The sequence below is a fragment of the Abrus precatorius genome, unplaced genomic scaffold (assembly GCF_003935025.1).
Source record: "Abrus precatorius isolate BTA unplaced genomic scaffold, Abrus_2018 Scaffold3, whole genome shotgun sequence".
NCBI classification, from domain to species: domain Eukaryota; kingdom Viridiplantae; phylum Streptophyta; class Magnoliopsida; order Fabales; family Fabaceae; genus Abrus; species Abrus precatorius.
Window position 1 is genome coordinate 31,289,864 of NW_020874373.1, and position 27,552 is coordinate 31,317,415.

The 27,552-nt window shown below is 28.5% G+C and overlaps 3 protein-coding genes across 5 annotated transcripts; 1 reads left to right on the top strand and 2 right to left on the bottom strand.

Moving 5' to 3' along the window:
* Nucleotides 1–1,819: 1,819 nt before the first annotated feature.
* Nucleotides 1,820–7,764, bottom strand: LOC113861748 (acyl-CoA thioesterase 2). Of its 2 annotated transcripts, none has more exons than XM_027494762.1 (17): nucleotides 7,712–7,764; nucleotides 7,447–7,539; nucleotides 7,134–7,201; nucleotides 6,863–6,944; nucleotides 6,693–6,739; nucleotides 6,472–6,597; nucleotides 6,243–6,320; nucleotides 6,055–6,142; nucleotides 5,007–5,119; nucleotides 4,245–4,307; nucleotides 4,119–4,174; nucleotides 3,888–3,992; nucleotides 3,611–3,667; nucleotides 2,946–3,047; nucleotides 2,747–2,795; nucleotides 2,416–2,484; nucleotides 1,820–2,215 (listed from the first exon to the last, which is right to left on the bottom strand). In XM_027494762.1, exons 1-17 carry the CDS (start codon nucleotides 7,725–7,727, stop codon nucleotides 2,138–2,140), a joined length of 1,290 nt encoding a protein of 429 aa, XP_027350563.1. In that variant the 5' UTR covers nucleotides 7,728–7,764; the 3' UTR covers nucleotides 1,820–2,137. The 2 variants fall into 2 exon arrangements, with proteins under 2 accessions (XP_027350563.1, XP_027350564.1); XM_027494763.1 differs by having other exon boundaries at nucleotides 1,907–2,215; nucleotides 5,007–5,078; nucleotides 6,243–6,316.
* Nucleotides 7,765–9,390: 1,626 nt separating this feature from the next.
* Nucleotides 9,391–17,439, bottom strand: LOC113861200 (beta-amylase 7). Of its 2 annotated transcripts, none has more exons than XM_027493860.1 (11): nucleotides 17,006–17,439; nucleotides 16,055–16,644; nucleotides 15,349–15,642; nucleotides 14,299–14,376; nucleotides 13,927–14,130; nucleotides 13,642–13,836; nucleotides 13,102–13,266; nucleotides 11,668–11,928; nucleotides 10,480–10,698; nucleotides 10,070–10,289; nucleotides 9,391–9,670 (listed from the first exon to the last, which is right to left on the bottom strand). In XM_027493860.1, exons 2-11 carry the CDS (start codon nucleotides 16,505–16,507, stop codon nucleotides 9,642–9,644), a joined length of 2,118 nt encoding a protein of 705 aa, XP_027349661.1. In that variant the 5' UTR covers nucleotides 16,508–16,644; nucleotides 17,006–17,439; the 3' UTR covers nucleotides 9,391–9,641. The 2 variants fall into 2 exon arrangements, with proteins under 2 accessions (XP_027349661.1, XP_027349660.1); XM_027493859.1 differs by having other exon boundaries at nucleotides 9,408–9,751; nucleotides 10,066–10,289; nucleotides 17,006–17,320.
* An 8,169-nt stretch (nucleotides 17,440–25,608) lies between these two features.
* On the top strand, nucleotides 25,609–26,007 carry LOC113862484 (S-protein homolog 2-like). Its single transcript, XM_027495569.1, has one exon. The coding sequence runs from the start codon at nucleotides 25,609–25,611 to the stop codon at nucleotides 26,005–26,007; it is 399 nt and encodes a 132-aa protein (XP_027351370.1).
* The last annotated feature ends 1,545 nt before the right edge of the window (nucleotides 26,008–27,552 follow it).

Sequence of the window (27,552 nt, forward strand, 5' to 3'; positions counted from 1 at the left end):
TTATTCTTAAAATATTATACATATATCTTTTATTTACATGTATAAAGCGTACATAGGATACGCTTAAAAATAACAAAGCAAGGAATGCATAAAGGAGCTAGGTGTAACTTCTTTAAATAAATAAGATCTAAGTATAGAGTTACTAGTAATGTTAAGAGAAGCCTGTGTAATTATCTCAAAAATAAAATAATAATCATATAATATTTTTACATTCTTAGATATGTTTAAGGTATAACATTCAGTTTTTTTTTTATTAACAGTTAACAAATATTTTTATTAAAAATTATAATATTTAATTTTAGTAATGCGTTAGATATTATAATTTTTATTATATATAGATTTTTATTATGTGTTCTTAAACTTATTGCATGACCATCCCCATATTTTTTTTAAAAATTATACTACTATATTTTTATTAATGAAAAAAAAAATGGTAGCCCCATCCCACTAACGTTAGAGTTCAGCTATACCCTTCTGACTTCTCAGAAAAAGAGAAAATATATTGTTTTCCTCATCCTGTCCTATTCGTTATTCCCACCTTGGTCTCCTCACTATTTGTATGGTTCTATTAATATGCTTAATTTTAGCATGTTTCATAGCCTCAAAGTTACTCGACTCTATTTTCTAGCTTCCAAAAGTCAAAATATAACTTTTTGAATTCATCTTTGTAGTGATTATAGACTTATAAGTATAATCCAATACCCTTAAACTCTTGATATAAATTTAATATCGAGTGAATGAAAAATGATGAGATAGTTAAATATATTTGTCTTTCTAGGTCTTATAACTCTATGGTCTTAGCTCCCACTATTCAAAATCCTAACTCCACCTCTGGCTTGCCTTTTATATCAAGGATTAGAGTGATACATATAAATTATTTATGAAAAAGAAAATTCTTACCTTATAAAATAATTCTTACTAGCTATGTTTATATCCGTTTTTCTATTTATTTCTTAGAGTAATTTCACACTTTTGGATGTAAGATTAATTCCTTCCAAATATGGAGTAATATAGGCTTGCTTGAATAAATTTCTAGAAAAAAAAATTATAAGAAAAAAATCAGTATTAAAAATAAATAAAATATCCTCAACAAATTAAAAATAACTTATAATTCACTGTTAAGATTTTTATGATTTAAACAGTTATGCGAAGTCACTTTACTAATGACAAAAAAGTGTCACTTTACTTATCTCTATACCCAATTCGTTGCGGGTTATTTCGCAACTAAATTTGAAGACTCGAGCTTTCCGATTCCGTTCACTCTGCATACACTCTAACTCTTCCACTTTATTCTCTATTATTTATATTTCTATTCATTTGGCTTAAAGTTTATTGATAATTTTATTACTGTGAATAATATTGCTTTTGGTAATATTAGTATTTTTATACATAATTATCTTCCCTTATTTTAATGTTGGATTACTACTTTTCTGTAACACAAAAATGACTAAGAACTCAATTTTACATTCTAACAGAAGTAGATTCGTGACTACGATGACATTTTAATAACTTTTAACATGAGCCAAATTATTATTTTTATCGATTCAAATTAAATATTTTATGAAGAAAAAGGTGTTACAGTTGAAGATAACAAGTGAGCGTGAAATTAATTAGTGGGCCAAATTTGTTACAATGAATTAAATAAGAATACATGAAATTAACTTGCTGCAGATATTTTGTTTAACTAGCCCAAGATGGTAATTACATATTTAATTAGAAAGTCTCATTTCTAGTCATGAGTCCCCCATACATCATCACACAAAAAACAGTAATTCTTTGAATCATAAAAAGCCAAGCACTCACTCAATAAACTGTTTCCCGTAATCACTTGTTTTCTTTAAATTGATTCGATTAACCACCACAGCTAAGTCTCTTCCCACTAAGTGAAATCAACTACATAAATTAAATGAAACTAATGTTTTATTGTGTGCTTAAGTACATAATTAAGTACTTATTCAGTATATATTTTTTATACAAGGACTTATGCCATAAATTTGACCATGAAACTTATTAAAATAAGTTAAAAAGAGCTTACTTTGATAAATTATATTGAAAAACTTATCAAAATATGCTAAACGGAGCTTATGAGAGTTATAAGTTAAAAAGAAACCCACAAGACTAGTGCATTTTCAGCTGTTCACAGATTAGATTTGATGGCTGAATTTGCAGAATTAACCTTCCTCACTAGACCCTCTTGAACCAATGATACAAGAAGCTGCAAGTCATCAAATGCGAAAACTTTAAAACAAAGTTAAACCAAGGAAAGGAGGGGAATCTTATGCTGAAACGAGATGTATAGAAAGTATATAAAAATAAGGCAATATTGAAGGAAAGAAAAGGACAAGTTTTTTCAGAAATGCACAGCACCAAGAAATGCGGTACTAGGTAAAGTGATGTGAACAGATAACTCCATACCTCTCCCTTCTGATTGAACATTTGGCCAGAGACAGAGCCGCGTGCATTAGAGGCACTAGGGCTAAAGATCTGTAGAACAATTGGATGTATTAACAACAACTCTATAAAAAAAAAAATTTAATACAAAAATTGAATTTTGAGGATAAATATTTTTAATTTAGGAAAAGATAACCACCCAACTAATTAATGATACTCAAAGAATGGTTAGAGTAATGAATTTATTTACTTAATTAGCTGTTTGAGTAGTTAATTGATTGTAAACAAATTATTTTTACCAAGAATTTTGTTTTTGTGACTTTACCAAAATAATGAATCACTTTACGGCACTCACCACAAATAGCACCCAGTCATCAACTCTTAAAGGTCTGTGAAACCACATGCTGAAATAAAAAAACAACAAAGCATTAAACAAAAAGGAAGAAAGCAAATTAATAATCCTAGCTTGAAAACTTGTTAGGTATGCCTCACATGTTATTATGTTAATATATAAATTACCTAGCATATCACCCAATAAGACTAACGATACTTACGTGTGGTCCAGACTCACAGCTCGTGCCTTCATGCCCTTCCTGCGGTGGGGATTCAAACTCACTTGAAGAAAGATTAGATCTGAAGCATATGCTACCACACACCTGCAATACAAACCAGATACACATATTGTTAGGTTAGATATAAAACCATTGATAAGCCTTCACCTGGAATAGTTGGTGCTAACATGGTATTAAAGCCATCATGACCAAAGCCATCATTGGTTTGATCCTGACCTCCCCCATTCTTCTATTTAAGAGTTGAATTTCAGCAAAGTAAAATGGGCCTACGCATTGTACACACCTTAAGCCCTCTAGTGTGAAGGGTGTTGGATATAAAACCATTCATAAGCTGTCACCTAACAACTTACATATTAACCTTTTGGTATAGTTGGTCCTTGACGTGGGTCCAACTTAGATGCTTTAGTACAGTTAGGTTTCAATCTTCGGCAATCTCCATTGTCACTAAGTCTTCAAACGAGTTCTTTCTCACAACATTAGTTTTCCAAAGACAACACAAATTTTAACAGAACTAGAAACTTATTCAGGCAAAAGGCTCCAAGGAATGCAAGCACAACACATTAGTAAAAGCCCTCTTGGTTCATGCATGCACCAATTTTGCAAAACCACTCAGAACTGGACATATCCAACAGTAAATAGTTATGTACCTATGCAAGGCCGGATCATCTGAAAGTTTTCCCTTTGCTCTAAACCAGTATCTCAAGCTGCATTCAAATGTGAAGTTCAGATAATATTTAGCATTAACAATCCCAGCCATTAAGGCTTGGTAAAAATGATTTACAGACAAAGGAAGGGAATGGATAGATGTATCTGCAATGGTACACCAATTCTTTCCCTTCTCTTCCATCCCCTCTCCAAATTTCTTTCTTATTGCATAAACACTAGTATAAATGCAAGCAAAAGTTGGCAGAGCATTAAGCTAACCTAGGAGGAGATTTGGTCTGATTTGTTGAAGCTTTAGGTTCACAGAATCGTATCTCTATTGGCCATGGAATGAATTCAGTTGTAGCAACCTTGTTCCGGTAGGTTCTGAAGCAATGAAATTTGTCATTATGGTATAGAAAATCTACATACAGACTTGTTTGGAGCTGAACTGAATAAAAACTCATAGGAACCTGTAACATTAATCATGATATGCTGGATAGCAATCTTTACCTTGGAAGACGAGGGTCAGTAAGACGTTGCTCCCGTAACTCTTCCATTGATAAAAGCTATAACAGATACCAGAATGTATCAGTACAAAATCATAACTACATTTATGAATATAAGCTTGTTACTTGCCGTGTCTGGAGCAGGGACTGATGGGATAGACACTTCCTGGTGGTGAAACCCTAATTCTTCCTTCTGTACAATTAAGGAATTAACAAAGTTAAATGTGCTCTAGTACTTAGAGAAGAATTCTTCAACAAGTGTTAAAGCATATATGGTAAAATAACATGTATCAGTCAAAAAGAAAACATCATGAAAACAAAGTTACATCAAACATGTTATATTTTGTAATCACAAAAAATAATACTAGAAAAAAGAAAATTTATCATAGATTCATATTCTTCTGATTTATATTACCAAGGGTAGGTTACATCTCATTTACTAATCATCGATATTGCATCAAAGTGTGTGCCAACTCCTAACAATACTAAAACATATCAGGCAATAACCAAGTAAATATAAATGCCTTTCCTACTAAAATTAGAGAAGGTATTCCTCTTTGGCACCTGGGTTTTATCATCAATTAGACACTAGCTTTATCGCATCAATGACAAGGATTTCATGTTATATAGTCGCACTATCCCAGATGCTCCTCCAAATGGTATTTCATATTTTAATTCCTTAGTATACTAGTCTGAAATGCTAAACTAAAGATAACGGCATGTGATTAATCTTAAAATTTTCCTTTAATATAGACTATATATTCAATAAGAATGATAACCAATTGACATATGATATAGAAAGAGTGCATAACTAAGCCAGATTCATGGTTAAATAAACTTAAAAATGACTGGAATTTTTAACTTATTCCAAGTCAAGAAAAATGAGGATTACCTGAAATGAAGCCAGCAAAGTGAATATGACATTTCCTTTCTGAATTGCATCCACTTTCCTTGTAGCAAAGCTCTTCCCATCACGGAGACGGTAAACTTGATAAATAATTGGTACTGGAAAACGAAAGTTCACACTGGCTATAATTTTTTTACTATTACTAGCCAACAAACAAATTAATTAACAGTACACATAACATATACATGAATGGTGATAATGAAATTATTAGACTCAAAGTTTGCACATACAAATAGGATAGTTTATTGATAGAAATTCTGAATGAAACGAGAATTAGAGTTCTAAAATAGATTTCACAGGCCTTAGCTCAAACATAGAGCTTTCCTCCCCCAAACATACAATCAGAACACACACAGCAATTTTCAAGGAGTTTCCTCCTTCAAAACACAAGAAATAACAAGTTGAAACCTTCCTTTCATTTTACAAGTCTGTAACATAACTTATATATCACTATAACTGTCACCCAACATTTTGACCAATAAATGCTTATTAACTTTCTAATGCAGAATTATAACTTCCTAATTCAGAACTAGGCCTATCAAGATGCCCATATGCAATTTTCTATTCAAAGAAAATATTGCATTATGAAGATAGAAATTTTAATACAAGAACTTCAAATTATTTGATTGGTTGGATCTTGGATGGATTACAATCTATAAATCCACAATCAGTTTTATGCACAATTTAACTCAAAATTCATTTCTTGATGATTATCTACCGGTTTATCTGGTCAATTAGTGCAAGACATTTAAGCAAAAGATAAGCAGTAGAAGCTATCTGACCAAAAGAAACATGACACGAGAGACTGGTGATGAAAAGCTGGGAATAGGATTTGTCTATTGAAAAAATTCCCCGCCATTTACAAATGTAAATCATAAATAAAATAGGAGAAAATTTCTTGCACAAAATGAAGTAACAGCTGGACCAAGGAAAGCAAAAGAATCTTTCAAGTAGGGAAAAGTGGTACAAAGAAACAGAAAAGGGAGTTACATAAAAGAATATTGTTGACAAAGTTCACATTAAGTACACTTACTATTAAAATCCCCCACGAGAAGAAAATAGGCATGCAAGCTATGAACAACTTTGAGACAGTCAACAGATTTTGATGCTGCAGCCAATGCCTATGTATCACACATGATCTTGTAAGCAGTCTATGCTTAGAAAGTGCTACAGACATGAGTAGTGCAGTGATACGAAGAACATATAGTAGTTTTAGCATACCTGTCCAACAATCTGCCCCCCAAATACCTTCCCAAATTTTGGAGCATCAGGAGGGGTGATTCCTCGGAAGATATCTACCTTCCAAAGAGAAAAAAACAGAATTATATAAGGTTGAACTATATGAAATATAGCCTGCTACCACTTAATATCAAAGATAAACCAGGACAACCATATCTGCTAGTTTCTTTTTCCTTCTCTATCTATTATATTATATAAGATACATGAGTACCTCTATGGGTTCCAAATGTAATATATGCTCCACAGCTGAGCATGTATCAAGAGATTTTTCTGCACTCCAGATAGATTTTGGCTGCAGCAGTGCTGAGTGCTCATGGGGCAGCACTAAGCATGATAGCTGTCACAGCAAACAAAAAAAGCGGCTATGTGATAAAAAAACAATACATATCAGGTTGACATTGAAAAACAGTAGATAAAGAAACCAAAAGGTACCTTTGTCGAAGCTACAACATCAGCATGGTGAACTGCATTTGATAAACCTGCAAGTTGCAAGTTTGTGTTAGTCTTCTGTAATTATAGTTATTACGCAATTTAAGGTGATATCTCTCGTGTTCAATAAAGAGGAGTCGTGATGCAAACCACATATGAACGAAGTTTATTACCAAAACCAAAATAGTCATATCTTTTCAATTGAAACTCTGGATGATTTTCTTCATCCGTGCTAACAGAGCCAACAACTTCAGCCTGAAAGCCAGGAAACTGAATTGTCAGCACAAAATTGTGAAAAATTCAAAGAATAATGTTTCATAAAGAAATCTTTACACCTCTTTCTCCATCATTAGATGAGCATCTACATCACTACAACTGATCCAACAACCCTTGTATATAGAACTTTCAATTCTGAAATATAATATCAATTAAAAATAAGCATACCTCTCCATCCCAAATGAAGTAAAGACCATCCCCACGTTCACCCTCACGAACAACATACTCTCCTGGCCCTACACAATAATGCATCCCGCAAGAATTGAAAACATTAATACATGAACTAGTTCATTCATCAATCACCTTCTCCTAAAACATCTGCATACTAGAAATTTTCTAAAATACTCCAAACATTACAACAACAATAATAGAAAAAAAAAAAAAAAGCTACCACTATACAAACAATTTTTCACATATTACATCCCATTACGTCCAATTCAATAACAAACGAGGTCAACATTTAAAAATCCAAATGTTATACCATAGTGTTTGAGAATCACAAGTTCAGATATCTTCCGTACAGACGAACCAGGAAGTCTCTGTAGCAGGGGAACGTTCCCGAGGAACTCAAATACTGCAAGAAGATCAAACAGAGAAAACCAAAACTAAGATCGCAACAGAAATTAAATCGCATAAAACTGAAATGAATAAAAGTAAAAGTAAAATTAATAATTCTTTGTTCCTCATCGTCTCTGCAGATTTTCTCAGCATCCAAACAGAAAATTTTCTCGCTGAGGCTCACTCACCTTCTTCCTTCGCCATTACACTGATTGAATGGTTTCCAGCATTATTGCAATTTGCTTATTGTCATCGTTATAATTTATATTATTATTTTTACTAACAAATGATCAACGAGGGGCGAGGAGGAACGGGTGCTATCCAGTGCGTAGCAGTACAGAGCCAAAAGTGTAGAGCCGAGGCTGTTTGACCAATAGAAATTCCGGTTTGGAAGGTAAAGCAACTTCGCGTCCATGTCATCGTCTGCGGCTATAAAATTCTGTGGCGTGACGGCCCGCATTGGATAGATGGAAAAGAAAGAAAAAGATGCAATTATTATGAATGCTAAACTTTAAATTTATTTAAAGACTTGTTTTTGCTGTAAACTTTTTAATTTATTTGTCATAAAATGGCATTCATTATTTGGTTAAAAAAATATTTTTTTTAATATATTATGAATGTTTTCATAGATTTAATTATTTTGTTTGTGAAATATCTCATCATATTATCCGATTTGATCAACCTGTACTTTAAATAAGAAATTCCGAGGATTCTTTCTTAGTCCGATGTTAACAACATTACAAGTCTGTATAATATGCATGTAATGTGAAATTTGGAGTATTGCTCCTTGAATGTATTTATCAACACTTATTTTTAAATGAAATATTTTTTTTATTTGAGAATATTTTTTAAGAATTTTAATCAAAAGCATCGTTTTTGTTTGGTTATTATTATATAAAATATCTCTTTTATTGTCCGTTTTAAAACTATCACTAATTAGAAGTATTTGTGCACTTATTCTCTTGATAAACAAATTCCTTTAATCTTTTCGTATGAACAGTGCTTGGTGCAAGTATTTTCTTTCTAACTTCAGTATTTTTCACAACATTTTATAGTAACATTACATCTCTTTATCTGTTATTTTTTTTATCATATCACCCATTACATTTATTATATTCTCTCTTTACATCTAATGAGTGTATATATACTTTAAGGATGCCAAACAATCCTTATTCTTTTTATTCTTTTCATCCCGCATACTGAATTATTTGGTTTGACACCCCCACGACCAATTCATTGTCTTTTTCAGCCAAGGCTATGTTGGTTATTTCAATGTAAGGGTTGTCAACAACAACATTAGAAGGGGTGATTGCGGATAAAGAAATGCACGTCAAACAATATCAATTGATGTTGTTATTAATACATCCAAGAAATAGTTTCTCACGGTTAAAAGTGATGCACCTACAATTTGTAATAGATATTTGTAGATTTTACGCAAGCTTATTCCCCAAAATGCAATCAAGCCTAATAACAACCCCCAAGACAGGATTAAGTTTTCCGTTATTTTAATGTATAAGATGATGAATTTAATAAATGACCTTGAACTATACAACGTTTGCCCAATACAATTGATGTAAGCATAATATATTAAGTTATGCTTGATGTGAAATGTCAAACAACTTAAACTCAGCATTCTGATTATGGCTTCGTCTTAACAAATGTCAGGGAGTTTGTCATACTTTCAATTAGACGCATGGGTTAAAATGTTGCTTGCAAGTGAAGTAGGCAATTATTTAATATAGATTTTTAAGGTGCTCACCAGCACAAAATTGTAGCGCCATCTGCTCCATCCAATGGATCATCTATGACAGCGGCAACCGAACATATCACAGTCTGTTATACTGATGTAAAGTAGGAAGCACAATAATTGTACAGATCACTGTATATTGGTTAATACTGAATGTCAATGAGTTGCACATGTATGGACAAATTACTCATCCGGGTTCTATGTGAGTTGTTTGATCGAAAAAACAAGAGCGTAACCTAATAAATACTTGACTAACTAGTATGTGCCGCAGCTAATAACAATCCTATTTCTCCTAATCTGTCACAGGATACCCCAACCATTTTGTCAGGGGAATTATAAATATGAATTCTACAAGATTCTCTTTCCACCATTTATACCTGAAGATCAAGAACAGCTTCCCCTGCAGAGAGAAAAGATGCAGTTATCAATCCAAAAGCTTTGATATAACTTCCGTCCCACAAGAGAGCAGCAACTTTTGCACCTACTTGCACTTTAAAACTTGTTTAACATTCTATTACTTTTATAAAATGATTTCAATCAAATTAAAGCGTCATGCTATGAGCCTATGACTAGCTGTAGAAAGTTGGGTATTGTATTGCAAAGCAGGTGGAATTGCGGATCAAATAATACTATCAGTGTCTAGATTTGCTCATCACGCTAGGGTGTGGGACTCGGGCAGAAAGGTTCCAGCTGACACATGAGCATTCGTCAGGTTTGTATGGTGTTCTTTCCTTAGTAAATATTTCCACCAATCAATAAGAGACTAAGGATACATTTAAAACTTTCTTCATCGACTTACCATGCATTCTCTTGACAAATCGTTCAAACTCTACGAAGTTTTGACGTTCCATAAGAAGTGGACTAAGCCTCAGGTAAGTAAAGGATGAAAAATGCCTTCCATCTGGATCATTTATGGGCTTGGCATTATCCAAAACCTTGTTATAGCTAACTCTGTTTAGGCAAGGGAGTGCATTCTGAGTGGCAACTGGTAGGCCAACATCCCATCCAGCATTCAACACCTGCAATACACAATCAGGAATGTGCACTTCAAATTATACAGTTTTAATTCTAAAACAGTATTTTACGTAACTCAATTTTGTTTATATAAGGCCAACAGAGATAAATTATTCTACAAATTATTTCCCTGAAATTGCATATTTAGGAAACATCCAGAAAACAAGATAAACTTTGGCAAGGATTAATACTTACCTGCCATACTAATCCCTCAGGATCTGCAAATGTCTCTGGAAATCCCTCATGTTGATTCAATGTGTGCAAGTCAACACAAGGAATGTTTAAGCTAACTCCATTTCTCTTCAACATTGCCATAATTGCAGCATAACCATCACGATTACACGGATTATAATATCCAGCAGTTAATTCAGCAGCATGACTAGCAGTCTTGTACCACCAGTAAATTCCCGATAGCTGTATTTATAGAAATTAAATATGTAAGACTATACATGCCCACAGCATACATGTACGCCCAGAAAAACTGAGAAAGGATATACCCACAAATGGATAACTTCTAGTTGAATAGGATAAGCATTAATTTTATAGAAAGGTTTAATTTTTTTGTTCTTTTTGGGGCTTGGTGCAGAAAATGCCATTGTTCTTTGGTGGTTGTGGATGATTACTAGGGAGATCAGTCAATAAAAGATACTTCCTTGGTTAGTGGTAAACAAATCATTTTGAAGAACTCAATTCAAATCTTTCACATTAAGCGAAAATAATTTTCAAGAGCAAATCACACAGATAAGAATGGGAGAGTGTTGTTTTTCAGTAAGACATGCACTGAAAAGCTATGAAAGATATACCAACAAATGGATAACTCTGAGTCAAATAGAACAAGCATTAATGTAGCACTAATTTTATAAAAATGGTTTTTTAACTTCTCATTTGTTGGGGCTTAGTGGAGAAAATGCTGTATTTTTTTTGGTGGTGTATTACATAGGAATATCAGTGTTTCAAACTCTCAGTTATCAGTCTACAAAAGATCATTTTTTGGTCAGTGCTAAACAAGTCATATTGAATTATTGAAGAACCTATCTAAAATCTTTCAGGGGAAAGTAATTTTCAAGAAAAAATCACACATAAGAGTGTTGTTTTTGTGACATTTTCAATAAAGAAATATTTTCATAGATATTTTTAGCTGAAAATAAGTTCTCAAATTTTATTTTCAACGTCATTCTATTTTCTGTGCAACAAATGATGGGTAAAAGCATAGAAATTAACATCACATATATATATGATAAAGACTGCAACAATTATGCAATTCCTTATGTTGTAAGACAAAATCATCAAGGTTCTGGTGCAGAAAAGAATCAGAGAAGCTTTCTGTGAAATTTAGAGTGCAAAATTTTCTTGAAATTAAGATTTTCTTTACCATTAACTTACCTTTGCAGAAATACAGGATCCCTCAAAAGCTAATTTTGCCAGTGAAAGAACCCGATTTCCATGATCAACTAAAATCTGAGAGTACCAGCTAAGGAAAAATCTGCCATAGAAGCCATCATAATCACCTCCATCACAAAAGAAACCTGTTTCATGAGGCTGAGAATTATAGGTACCAGCATTATCGGGCCCTCTAGCCCAAATAGAATGCCCCCTTACTTCTGCTGCTTTCCTAAGACTTTTCAACATATACTGATCATAGCACTGTACACAGAGCGAGAAGATGATGAGCAAAGTGGCTAAAGAGAGATCCAAGGCACATGCATAACACAAAGATATCAGCAACAATACGTGCAAAAGACCAGACAGCCAGAATGGCACATAGGCTGTGGACACTCTGACAACAAACAACTAATACTCTTTATCAAAATTAATATAATTTTTAAAAATAACTCTTATTTAAATTTTTTACATTTCAATATATATATATATATAGGAATAGGATTTATAAATCCTAACCGTACAAATCAAATAATCTAACCGTTTTTATTTTATTTTATTTTTACATACTTTTCAGGTAACTTTTCAATCATTAGATTATTTGATTTGTATATTTAGGATTTAGTATAAGTTGATCCTATGCCATATATATATATATATATATATAATTTATTTTTAGGAAAGAAATTATAATTAGAAAAAAAAATTATAAAATTTTTAAAATATTTTTTACAAATGTTTCTTTAATTATACTTTTTCTTAAAAAAATTATATATTTTTTGAAAAATTATAGATTCTTAAAAATATATAATTTTTAAAAATATTTTTTATTAAAATTGTTCATATAATTTTTTTATAAAATATTAAAATCATATTTTAAAATAATTATTTGTTTATAAAATATTTAAAAATGTATAAAGTATGAGTAAAAATGTAACATTAAAAAAGTTATGTTATCCTGATGATTTCTAACCCAACGCCTCTCTTAGAATAAGAATTTGAACTACAGAGATATGATACGATAACTCATCAGGACAAAGATAAGTTATTCTATCTTGTCATCTTATTCTATCCACCAAACAGGCCCTAAGTTCCAACTTTCTGGTATTATTCATTGTCTAACACCCACAAACTAAAAATTTTCCTATACATAAATAGGTTTTATGAAGACTCTAATAAAACAAAATGTCAAGGAAAACACGTGGGAAAAAAAATTAAAGATGACAAATAAAACAACTCAAATTTCTTTTGATCTATGAAATGCCTGTGCGTAGGGATATTTTATTTTAATTTTTTGGGATCAATAGAATATGAATTTACTTGTTTAAAAGAATATATAGCAGCAAATCTATTTGACCAGAGAAAGTATTTGTAATGAAAAATAGAATCTGAAAAATTACAGACTTGGATAACTAAAATTATAATAAACTTAATTACCTGGAATTCACCAATACCAGGATATCTCCAACCATGCTTTACAGGACAAGATGGATATCTTAGCTCTCCACATGGACCCAGTCCAACTTCAATCAAGGAGATGAAGCCATCCTCAAAATATTCATCAAACTCTACCCGGAAACTTCTCATGAAATCAAAATAAACCTACAAAAATGTATAATGAGCAAATTATACACTTACTTTTATTGGCATACATGAAATGGAAACTTTCCCTCCTAACCTGCCTCTAAAAGACATCTGATATATAATTCAAACAAACTTGTTAGGAAGAAAGGTGATTTAATACTAACATTGTAACGCATTCATATGATAGATTATAATTTTCTATATCGTATTTAATAATTACTTAAAGCTTGATTGAAAAATGTCTACATAGATGGTTTTGTCATTAAGCATACATCAAAAGCCATTTCTTCTCAACTGCATTTAATTTCAATGACAATGCTACTGCTGCTGCTAACAGTAACAATAATAATAGCTGCTTTCATTTCATTTTTGTTGTTATCATGTCATCATTACCTCCACAGCAGTCCGACCTCTTAAAACCCGTTCCTTATCTATTCCCCAAGAAAGACATTCAGGGTTGTGTCTTCCCTCTCTATCAGTGAAAAAAATGTCAGGATTGCTTCTACCAATTTCAGCTACCCAATGAGGTAATGGAATGCAAACATCATCACCAAAATTGCCTCCACATTCATGAAAAGACATCCCAACCTGGCCAAGAGTAAACAGGACAAGTCACCACATAAGGCAGATTGAATTAGCAAGAAAGCAATCCACAATGATTGATGTAACAAAACTCACCTGCAGCTTAAGCTTAAGTTCACGCACCATTTGAAAGAGTCTCTTGTAACCATTCCAATTATACTCTTGTGGGGCATGTGCCTCCACTATTCCCCACCAACAGTCTACCATTACACCATCAACATTTGCTGATTTCAACACCCTCAGCTGCTTTAGTAGACCATCCGGATCAACAAGCTCACATTTGATATTGATCACCCCTAACTGTCAAGAATATAGACAGAATGTGCCTATATAATGTTAAACTCATATTTACAGATATTTTCCTTAAAAATTATGTTTAAGGATACCAGTATATTAACTATAACTTCTCACCATAAGCACATTAAGAAACCAATAAACCCAAAAACAAAGGATGAAATAATAGCTTACCGGTAGCATCACGTAAACTGGAACATATGGAGTACCAGCCAAATCACGCTCTGGTAATCTGGGGGACATATCAACCATCTACAAAGTAAATAAGGTATAAAAACATTACCAAGAAATTTACCTGATAAAGGCACCATATTTGAAATTACATGCAAAATAAAAAGGAAGAATATGCCCTTTTCCAATCATTCAGTCATCTTGGGGTACTGTCAAGTTTACATACTGATAAGAACTTATTTTTACTGATAAAAAACAATGGACATTGAAGACTAGCTCCTTACAAGAAAAGAAAATGTAGAACATAAAAAAATAAATGAGTTGGTGCATGTAGATAACCTCTAACCTAAACCCTTTCCCATTTTCCTCTCAATTCATGCCTACTGTGCACTATCCATCCTTCCCTCACATATTCTTATTTATGCATACCAAATTCCTACCTCTCACTATTCCTTTCCAGTTGAGAATACTGTTATGCTCCAGCCTTAACAACATGAATATTCCCCTTATTTCCTATCCTCTTTGATGTGTTTATATAATTCCAATCCCTTTCCCTGTAGCACATACCATAGTAGCAGGGGTTTATAACATTACTAATGGAAAAGTCGAATAAATTATAGAAGAGGTCAAAAGGGTCACGGTGACAGCATGGATTGCATTCACAAGCAAGTAATATATAAGATCTTAAATATGTAACTTATTCAAAGGCCACTCTCATTAACAAGCTCTGCTTCTATACATGCAGGAATGATGAAGGGAAGAGTCTAAAATTATAGAAGAGGTCAAGAGGGTCACAGTGACAGCATGATAACATTCACAAGCAAGTAATATATAAGGTTTTCAATATGTAATGTAACTTATTCAAAGGCCACTCTAATTAACAAGCTCTGCTTCTATACATGCAGGAATGATGAATTGAATATTAATATAGCAATGAATAATGACTTAGACACTAGTTCATGCCACCAGCCAATCACTAGTCACCATAGCAACTAGAAGAAATATACTTCCAGAAAAAAATCAAAATGTTGGTCAAATGGCCTCACTAGATACCTGCTTCTCATCAACATTATCAGTTGAACCACCACCAATCAGGGGACAATTGTCTCTTTGTGCTTCTCCATCCCCCACCATAGATGTTTGAGACCGGGAACTTGAAGATGGATCATAAGGAGATGGAACTGGCGCGAAAACACCTTTTATTTGACATGCATTATGCTCTAGAGGGCTCCTATAACCGGATCCAGAAGCAACTCCCCTGAGGGAAGCAGAAGGAGTTTGTTGCGAAGGCACATGGGAAGATGATGATGTAACAACAGTAGAATTACCACCAGCTGGCCTTTGACCCTGTAAGGTTGAGAAGAAAAGGTTCCAATGTGGGAGTTTTTCTGAGATTTGTCAGAACTGAAATTTACAGATACACAACGGTGATAAGATATTTAAAATATCAGATAATTTAACTTCACTAAGCCTAGAATTCAACTACAACAAGTACCAACAGTTAAGCTATACACTACACTACGGATAAAATTACATATATTTTCTCTACAACAGCACCATCCAAAACAAATTTTGAGAAGGGCTTTTTGAAGAATTAACAACAGGGGAAACAGAAAAAAAAAATTATCAGGCCAAAGTTCCCCCTCTCATGAGAAAATCAGGCATGATGCTTGCAGAAGCAGACCAAAAGACAGAAAGGCCAACTAAACATTAGTTTCCGAATCAGAAAAATGTAACTTAATTATTGACAGATAATTACCTGAGATCTGGAGGGAAAAGTAGTTCCATCTGGAAGAACCACCCATCCAGCTTCCCTTGCTAGAGCAGCAATGACATCATTTATGTCAGCCCTAACTCTAAGATTATAGTTGCCATGCCTACGAAGCCCTGCCAAGATCTTTGCAGTGATAGCCCTCCGGCGCCTCTCTCTTAGTTTTGTTCTTTCTTTCTCTTCTAGCGGTCTAGATCTTCGGGTACCTCCACTAGGGGTGCCTACTTGCTCTTGAAACTGCTGGTGCTGTTGAAACCTGTTGTCACCAGTGGCAGTTCCTATTCCATTTCCACCATCAATCTCAACCATCCCTGGAGCATTTCCATGCTCACTTCCATTTTCCTCATAATCATCATCCTCATCATCCTCGTCTTTCACATCCATCCCTATTTCTTCATCATCCTCACTCGTTCCAACAAGCCTCTGCATATCAGTTGCCATACCCCAAGTCCGAACTCTCAATAGTTGAATTCAATTAAAAACTATTCTACTGATACTGTTGGTTAGCAATGCCATCAACATTTATGAATGGTCTCCATTTCAAATAAAAAAGAACATGTCATCAGAAATTCCACAGGCTGCACAAAAACAAAAGCAACAGTTATCAGTTAACACCAAAGTGACAATTTCTATGCCCCTAAATCATTTTTTTTAAACCTTCATAGGAAATAATTATATATAAAATAAAATAAAACGAGAACGTTTTTGTAACCGAAAGCACAAAGCTACACTCAATTCAGCACAACAATTTCCGCTTCCCCTAAACTCTAAACCAATAATTTAAACTAAATAAGTAAAACTTGAGCCATTTTTGTAATCAAAAGCTTACAGCTACACTCGATTTACCTCACTTCGTTTCTCAGCAACACATATTCTCTCATCCAAAACTAAAAAGAAAAAAAAATCGTATTAATTCCCGAGTTTTCACTACAAGATTACCTTCCAGATCGAGATCACGGTGCGATAAACAAATTCTCAAGCAGATCAGTCTTCTACTCGCCAGATTCTTCAGAACTCTGTCAGATACCAAATTACCGGCGGCCGGCGCGGAGGTCCGGCAGTAATTGACGGCGAAGGGGAGGAATCCGGGAGGATCGAGCTCAGGAGAGGGAACGGCGGCACCGGCAAGCATCCGGCGGCGGGTAAGGGGTGAGTTCCGGCCGGCGAGGGGTGAGCGAGCGTGCGAGCGAGTGAAGCATGCGAGATGCGTCTCACGAGGTTGGGTTCTCGCTCGTGTCGTGTGTGTGGAGACGAGCGTGTTTGGGAATTTGGCACGAACGGAGCGTGCGTGCCAACTTTTAAGTGAGAGAAAAAAAAAACACATACATACACTTGATGTTTTGTCTCTCACATGCAACGCATGTTTTTGTTTTGACTTTTTTGGATAGGATTTCTTTTCTATTTATTGCCTAGGTTCGTTCTTAAAAATATTAGCGATGTTTTAATCGTTTTAAAATAAATTAACCATTTAATACTTACAAATTATAATTATAGAACAATATTTTAGTTTTTAACTAATAAATAAAATAATTATAATGTTTCGTATTTATAATTTTAAATGATTATTTAAAAATTTAATTTTTATGTATTGTTGAATATAATTTTTTTACACTGTTAATTAATTAAAATATATTGCAAATATAATTTTTATATTACATATTAAAAATCCATAATTCTTACTTATATAATAATCTATGATTTGATGATAGTGTATAAAATTGTCAGCATATTTAAATTAAAATTTTCAAAGAATTAAATTAAGTTAATTAAATATTTTCTTAAATAAATAAGGTTTTTATTAAAGATAATGATAATAAAAGTAACCATCCCATACTTGTACTGTGATCTAGAATAGTTTTCTTCGGCTCCATAATTTTTTAAATAAATTGAATGTAGTTTTATAATGATTAGTTACTATTATTATTTCAGTCATACGTTTATTTATTTTTAACCTCTTTTTACAATTTTTTCCATTCCTTAAAATAAAAAAATATTCCTTAAATTTAGTAATTATTCATTTTTTAATCTTTAATGTTAGTTTACTTAAGTGAATTTCATTCTTGATGTCAACGCTCGTGACTAATTAAATTGGCTTATGAAAATTTAAATTTGTGAGTTGTTGTTTTTTAATATTAAAAGTTAAATAAAAAATTGTACCGATTTTAAGAACAAAACTAATTAACAATTACATCAAAGATGAGTACTAAAATAATGTCTTATTTTTTGTATACTGAATAAGTAGCTTAATATATTTATTAGTAATAGTTTATTAGTATTTTGGCATGTGCACTCGGTTCAATATAACTTGCATGGGTAAACTAGAGCCTGAGTGGTGTAATTGTTTAAAATACTTTACTGTAGTTATAACTTGCATTTTTAATTTTTATTTTAACTCGAACTTGTGTATTGAAGTTATAGGTCTTTACTTTGTGTCTTTATTTTATAATTATCTGAATTATATTTTAAAAAAAAACATTATAAATTTGTTTTTTATAGAGTAAACTTATAAATTAGTCTTTTAAATAATATCGTTCGTGTATATTAACCTTTTACTTTTTAAAACTTCTCTGTTAGTCTATGAGATAATAAATTATCAGTGACAGTCAGTTAAATTTTTACATTAACTTTTATTTGGTTACGTGACACATAAAATGATAAAATAAAGTCATTTTACACAAAATTTAAGAAAAAAACCTCCTATAAATAGGTTTACATCCAAGAAAAGAGGAGATTCATTATAATTAATGGCTAATTTGTGTGTTTTCAGTTCATGGTAGAGGATATGCAATTTGTAATATCTATGGTATGGAAACCATGAAGGTACAATAATGGTAGTTCAAGTTGAGCTTAACAATTTTGCCTACTATTTACATGTTATAGATATTAATAATGGTAACAACGATAACAATAATGTAAAGAGGAGATGGTAGGAGCGGTAATAACATCACGATAATAAAAATTTATCATATTAATTTATAACTTTGTGTGAAATAATATTATTTTAAGTTATTAATTATCACTTTAAATGATGTTTCAACAAAAGTTAATGTTTCATACAAACATTAAAAATTTAATTACATAACAAATTAATATATTAAAGACTAATTATCAAAATAATTTAGAAAAGAAAATAACTAATATACCTATTACTAACTAATTTGAGTTCACCCTTATATATGTTTATTTTTATTATTATTATTATTTTTAAGCTTTTATTTTATTTCTTATTTAGACTTTGATATATTGAAATTTTGGAATACAAGTTCAATTTAATGACAAAGTAGAGTAAATTTAAAAATTATGTGATTTATTTGTTTAAAATAATTTTAAAATATTTAAACTTAAAATCTTTTCATTATATATAGTCTATAATTTATTGCTAATTTATGAATGTGAGCCTTTATATCATACCATAATTAAATTGCAATTTAAAAGTAAGTTATTACTAACTCTTATCGTTCTTTAATTCTTATTTTCATTCACATTTCTACTTTTTTATTATTATTATTATTATTATTATTATTATTATTATTATTATTATTTATAACATTAATAACATGCGTTACTCGTAGCATTAATAAGTGAAGTGAATGACATCTATATTTGGATTTAAATCGAATAAAAAAGAAAAAAGAAAAGCAGCAATGAAGAAAAACGCATCCTCTCATTAAAGCAAAAGCAGGTACCGAAAAGGAATATATATATAATTATTTTAAATAATATTTTTATTTTATTTTATATATATCAAAATGATAAATATTAAATAAAATTAAATAAATTAAAATAATTTATTTTAATATAATACTTTTTATCTTATAGTGTCAAAAATATTTTTAATTAAATGTTAATAGTTAATATATATATATATATATATATATATATATATCAATAACTATAAATTTAGGAGGCTTTCCAAATCAAAATAATAAGAAAAATTTAAGTAATAATTTTAATTTTCAAAATTTAGAATTGTATTAACAAAAATACAGATAAAAAGTAAAATTATTGTAGTTAAAGATAATATAATTTACACGTCATTCTCAATTAATTTTAATCTTAAAATATATATGTAACAAATTCTAAAAGATAATAGTTCTATTAATATTTAAATTTTTAAATAATAAATTTTTATTTATAGTATAAAAGTTTATAATAATTTATCATAAGTAGATTTATTTAAACATGAAAACAATAGTTTAAAATAAGAAAAATATGTTAAGAAATTAAGTTATATTAATTTTAATTTTATTATATATGATTCATTGTAAAAACATATTTTTAAAATAATGTATATATTTCCATTAAAATTAACATCACAAACTCTTTTAGTGAAATTATGGTTAAAAATAAAATATATCAAAGTAATCATATTAAAATTGATTATTAAGTAGTTTATTATAATCTATATGTTTAATGTAGTCTTTATATTTTTTTTCATCTTGTTTAATGATTAAAATTTTTAACTTTAATAATGTTACTATTAACCTTGAAATATATCATTAACCGTGTACATCACGTATTATTATCATTTGTTTTTTCAATATGATATAAGTTTTAACATTATCTTATGATCTCTCAATTATATTATAAAAATAATGATTAATTTTATTATTAATATCATTTGTAAAACAATGAAAATTAATAGTTCTTTCTTTTAGATATTTTTTTTATGTTGCATTTGTTATCCAAAATTTAGATATTTAAATAATTTATTTGTATAAATTGTTAACTTGGAATTTTTTTTTGGTTAAATTTATATATTAAAGGATTTTCTTTAACTAAAATTTTAATATGAATATTAAAATAATTTTATTATAAATATTAAAAAATAAGTATTTAAACTAAAAAATATTTTAACTATAAAATACTGATAAAGTTAAAAAAAAATTATCATATTACAGATAAACAACTATCTTATAAGATAATGGATGTTAGATTTTAAATAAACTATATGAAAAGAATAGCCATAACAAAAATAAAAAATTTAAACAAAACAAGTGACATTATAAATATTAGAGTAACACTTATAATAAAAAATAATTAAAAATATAAACTAAAGTAGTTTAATCACATATAAAGAATATTTTTAGAGTTATCACTTAAGACTGTGAAAAACATAATCTTTAATTAAAAAATAAATTTTATCATATTACAAATAAACAACTGTCTTATATGACAATGAAATGAAAGTTAGATTTTAAATAAACTATATGAAAAAAATAGCAATAACAAAAATAAAAATTTTAAACAAAATAAATGACATAATTTTTGGTTCGATAAAAAAATACATAGAATATATTTGTTTCTCTTTTTAAAAATAAAATATAATACAAATGTGTATTATCTTTTATTTAAAAAAATATTTTTAAAAAAGAAAACATACATACTTATAAGTAAATAGAAAAATAAAATTTTTTGGTTTTTAAATTTCATGAAATTGATTTTAGCAATTTAACTAGCAATGAAAAAGACTAAGCAAAAGTAAAATGTGTGTATTTACCAAAGGTGATCTCCTTACATTGCTATCAGCCAACACTATTGTTCTTGCAAAAACCCATGTGAGGATCACAAATAATCTGATCTTATTTGTTCACTGCAAATCTAAAGATGATGATCTAGGAGAACAAACTGTGTACCCTCGTCATTTCTATGAATTTAGCTTTGGAATTAGCTATATTGGAGAAACACTGTTTTTTTGTTCCTTAAAATCTGAATTTGTCTCGAAGTGGCCATGGATGATGGTAAGTTGGTAACAGCCATAAATTTAGACCATTGATAATTTTAGATCATAGAATAATGTATATTTTATTCTTGTATTGCATTTGTATCTTAAAAATTTTTAAGTCGTGTTTGGATGAAGATTTTTAAATTTTTATAAAATATAATATTAACAATAAGAAATTTTTAAAATAAAAATATAAGGAAAGTTATGAATGATAAATATTAAAAAATTAAGAATAATAGAGAAATGTTTTATTTTTTTTATAAAATTAAATCATTTGAAATTATTATAAAATTACATGTAATATATTATCAAATAAGTTAATACCTTTATTGAAAATAAAAACTAGATATGTTTTCTTTTTAAAAATTAAAATTTCAGGATTTTTTTTATTTCTTAATGTTAAAAGTGTAATTTGTCAAGAATCTCATTCTACTTAATTCAATGAAGTGAATACAATGAATAAGCCTAAATCAATGTTTATAGCTTTTTTTATAGAAAATAAAAATAATAATACTGATAAGTAAATAATAAACAATGAATAATTGTAATAAATCTCACTAAGATTTTAATTAAAAATTTAGAAATAATTTTTAATAAAAACATATTATTCACTTCACTGTTAAAAGTTTCATCCTTTTGTAAATTAGTGGTAAACTGAATATAATCATATTAACACCATAGCTTCGAAAATTTGTTCCATCAATTGGATCCATTGGACTGAAAATCATTCTAGTCCTCAGCCAAGATTATCCAAAAAATATTGATCATGAATGGACCTAAACTAATATAGTAGAACGATCTGAATTAATTTTTATTATTAATTTGAAATGTCTTTAAATATCTCGGTCATGTTATGATGTATTTTAAAATGTGTATATGTTTTTAAGTCTAAATTACATCTTTTTATTAAAACTTAAATTTGAGATCATAATTAAGTTAGAATAAATTTTTTAGCAATTAAATCACATGTTTAATTATTAAAATATAAATATATATTTTTTGCTAAAAAAATATAATATATTAAATAATATTATTATTATATTTATTATTTTATTTAATAATTTAAAAAACGAAACTATGTATACACCCATTATTATGACCTTTTTATAAATGTTTAGCTGTCAATATAAATTTTATAATATTTTTATAAACGACAAAGTATTAGGGATGCATAATAAAAAAGAGGTTAAAGTATTATGTTTGCACTTGACCTTTTATTACATGCGTTAGAGTAATCGGTGAAGTGAATGGCATTTATATATTGGTTTAAATCGAATAAAAAAAAAGAGAAAGAAAAGCAGCAAGAAAAGTCATGAAAAATGCATCCTCTCATTAAAGCTTATCAAATATTCACTATAAAAAAAATTCTAGATATTAATAATAAATTATTAAAAAAATAAAATATCTGTGTTTTAGATTAAAAATATTAAAACAGTTCTTATTGATATACTTTTTATTTAATAATAAATTGTTAGTATAAATTGAAAAAATTTCACTAATAATATAATTTATTATATCGAAAGCTAATTGTGGTAGTAAAAATATTAATATATACTATCAATAATGACAATGAAAAGTAAAAGATTGAGTATCAATCTTTTCATTTAAGTCAAATTATTATGACTTAAAAAAAATTAACTTATCTTAAGTTAAAAATAATTACTTAAATAAATATTGAAGAGATTTATATATTTATTATGATATAAAATTAGCTTATGCAAAAAAATTAAGTTTTAAACTCTAGACTCCACAAACTATATAGACAATTTTTTTTTTGCATTTTTTAACGTTTAATCACGATTTTTTAGTTATTATTTTTATTAAAATTTAGTTAAATTGTTTATTTATAAGAAAATCAGGATGAATATATGATATTTAAAAATTAAATTTATTTTATTTACAAATATCATAATTTAAAGTATGACAATGTAAATAAGTTTTTAGATTTAAAAAATATATTTGCATATTAGTTAGGTATAAAAAATAAAAAAAAAAGGAAACAAAGTTTATGTGACACTATATACAAAGTGAAAATTACTTACTTTAATTTGATTTTTTGTTTTAGATATATTTTTAAATTTCTATAGCTTAAATTTCAATTATATCAACTAATTTATCAAATTAATTACTAAAAAAAAACATTTGACCTAACTTAAAAGAATATGATTGAGTTTTATGTGAATTAAAAAATTATACACAATTATATTTTTAAAAAAATATTTATTTTAAAAAAATAATTTTAAAAAACTTATTTTAAATATTTAATATTTAAAAATTATTAATCTTTAAAATTTATTAAACATAAATTATAAATATTATAACTTTTTAAGACATGTCATCTTACTACCTTGTTTAAGAGTCATAAAATTCGTTAATTCACCTTACACGTCACTGAATATATAGTCATCACATAAAGAATTAATAATAAAACATTTCTGCATTTATAATTCATTTTACAACAATTGTTAAAATTAAAAATAATAATTGCCGCATATCATCAGCGTAACACGAAAGCACAGTAGGTAGTAGGGCTAAAAAGTTTGATCATCACCTAATTGTCAAAATTAAGGGTAGGGATTAAATTTAAAGAAATAAATTAATGGAATTATTTTAGGTGAAAAATTTTATAGAAACTAAAAAAAAAATTAAAAATTTATACCAACTAAAAATATTTATTTAACTTTAAATAATTTATTTGAAAAAATTATTGAGTGAGTATTCTTATTTACATTGGAATTTTTTTCTTTATTTTTTTCACCGACTTATAAAAATTATTTGTTATGTATTAAAAATTCGCTTCACTACAAAATATAGTTTCGTTATTACATATATGCATCAATATTTACTTTTAATTTTATTTAGAGATCCTTAATTCTCTCTCTCCTTGGATAATTATGGAATAATCTATCTATGATCTATTGTGAACTTTAAAATTAATCTTTTAATTAATATTTAGTTTATGATTGTTTTAGTTTAAATATTCAAAAATAAGTTAATTATTTATCTAAAATAAATTAAACAAAGTACATGAATTTTTTTATAGAATATTAAATAAATACATAGGTATATTGAGAGTGTATTTAAAAACACAACTTAATTAAATATTTGTTTAATAATATTTTTTATATGAAGTTTATCCTATAAATTTGGCTATATATAAAAATTTTTAAAATAAATTTTTAAAATTGGAAAATTATTATTAGAATCATAAATTATTGCAAAGGAATTTCTTATGAGTACCGTCTTGGTATTGTATTTATGTCATGACTCACGAAATGGATTTTTACCTTTATATACAATCTATTGATAATAGGTGTTAAACTTAATTTTTAAAGAGTTTAATCATTAATTTAAAAGTTGTTATTATGCATGCTAACTTTATAAAATTTTATATAGTTATAGACAATTAATCAAAGTAATTTATTTTAACATGTAATATACTTTTAAAATATAAATAAATGTCACATTTTAAATAATATACATATAAAGATTTAAATTATGTAAAATTATATATGTATATATATATATAATTATGGATATAATTTAAGATAATTAAATAGTTGAATTAATTAATCTCGCATTGTATAAAAATTTATAAAGTGATGTAAATATAGAAATAAATTTTTAAATATTTCTTAATTTATTTTCATTTCAACTTTTATGAAATTGGATTTGTCAAATTAATTAACTTTTCACTTTGATTCATATGCATAAAAAAAAATATAAAAAAATCTCCCCACCCACTACTTGAGCTACTCTATATATGGTGTGTGTAACAAAGCTTCACTGCCAAAGAAAACTAGTAACCAAAAGAACAATGTCTGCATTCACCAAAAGCGTTCTCCTTCTATGGGTGCTTACATTGCTATCAGCCAACACAGTTGTTCTTGCAAGAACCCGTGTTAGGATCATAAATGCTTTGAGTGGGAACCAGCCCTTGAGCGTTCACTGCAAATCTAAAGACGATGATCTAGGACAACACACTGTGTATCCTGGTAGTTTCTATGAATTTAGTTTTGGAATTAGCTACATTGGGGAAACACTGTTCTTTTGTTCCTTTCAATGGTCTGGTGCCTCTCACAATTTTGATATCTACAGATATAAAAGGGATGACAAAGTATGCGGCGATGGCTGCTTTTGGAATATCAAGCAAACTGGACCATGTAGAGTTCTACCTGCCCCATCCCCTACACCTCCTTGTTTTCCCTGGAATTAATATTTCATTTTCAAACAATAATGTTATATTTATATCTTAATATATATTCTGCTTCATGGCTTCATAATTCAATCATATATTCCTGCATATACCCAACTCGAGCTTTCTTGTCTTCGTAAACAAGGTCAAGATTAATGTTTCGTCATAACAATCAACAAAGACTCTGGTGAGGAAACAATGAATAGATTTAGATTCTCTCGTTTTGTGTTTTCCTGAATATGCATGTTAGAGACCAAGTTATACTAATTAAGTATGCTTAAAATATCAATTAAGTGTTTTATACGTGGACTGAGAGAGTAAAAATACGTGTTCATGCACCGTTTAATGACATTTTTTCAGTAATATAATTTAAAAATTAACCATTAAATTAGGGTATGTTTGTTTTCCATTTTTAAAATATAGCATAAATTTTATACTATATTTAAAAAAAAAATTTGAAAACTTTTTTTACAAGAGAAATCAAACATATCCTTAGAAGTTCTAATTATATACATTATATTTACAAAATTTTATATCAATTTAAAATTATTTGATATCTTATTCTTATACATATTTAAAAATTAATATAATTTTTTTGAAATATATAAAAAATATTTCTTGAATTACATTTAATAAAATTTTACATAAAGGACCAAGCCACTTGGTCCAGCTGCAATACATAAAAATACTGTGTATCGTTAATTTAAAATATCTTTAAGATAAGTGTCTCTTTTATATTTATAATGTATTTTTAAAATGTCTATATATATAAACGATATATATAATATTAATTTTTACTAATTTAAATAACAGAATTGTCTAATATATACATCCTCCACGAGTTTTAAACCTTTTATAAATGTTTAACTATTGATATAAATTTTATAATATTTTATAAAGGACAGAGAATTACTTTGTATGACAAACTCATAAAAAATAAATAAAATAATCACAAAGAGGATATAGTATCAATTTTTTTTAAACTTAAATAAAATCAAATAAAAAGTTATATATAAATTTTTTTAAATAGTGTAGTAGTTAATAATATTATAAATGTTAAATTGTTATAGTAAGTTTGCAGTTGAACTTTTATTACATGGGTTACTCATGGCCGTAGTTGGATGTATGTTTTATTTAAATCTAATAATAATGATAATAAAAGAAGTAAGGAAAAGTCAAGAAAAGTGCATCCTCTCATTAAAGCTTTCATAAAATATATTTACTATAAAAAATATAAATATTCATAACAAAAACTACTAAGTGTTAAAATAGTTTTTATCAATATAATTTTTATTTAATGTCAAACATATTATTAATATAAATTTTAAAGTTTATACTAATGAGGTAAAATATTTATATACTATAAATATATAAAATAATAATATAATACATTATCTATTAATATATATATATATATATATATATATATTCAAAGTTTGTATTAATCATTTATTTTTTTAAAACATTATATTAATAAATACTAGTGTTTATTTAATTTTTTTATAAAAATAAAAAATAAACAATCAATCTCTATATTATAAATGAAAGTATTCTAAAAAATGAGAC

Bases quoted from the DNA above. Each gene is read 5' to 3' on its own strand.
- LOC113861748 (XM_027494762.1), bottom strand. The intron at 7,202-7,446 runs GTATAACATTTG...ATTATTGTGTAG, and splicing joins TGTGATTCTCAAACACTATG to GGCCAGGAGAGTATGTTGTT. The intron at 6,321-6,471 runs GTACTCATGTAT...TCTCTTTGGAAG, and splicing joins TACATTTGGAACCCATAGAG to GTAGATATCTTCCGAGGAAT.
- LOC113861200 (XM_027493859.1), bottom strand. From the start codon at position 16,507: ATGGCAACTGATATGCAGAGGCTTGTTGGAACGAGTGAGGATGATGAA. The intron at 10,699-11,667 runs GTAAGTTAATGG...CTATAAATACAG, and splicing joins GATCCTGTATTTCTGCAAAG to CTATCGGGAATTTACTGGTG. The intron at 9,752-10,065 runs GTCGATGAAGAA...AAGTGCAAGTAG, and splicing joins GTCAAGAGAATGCATGGTAA to GTGCAAAAGTTGCTGCTCTC.
- LOC113862484 (XM_027495569.1), top strand. From the start codon at position 25,609: ATGTCTGCATTCACCAAAAGCGTTCTCCTTCTATGGGTGCTTACATTG.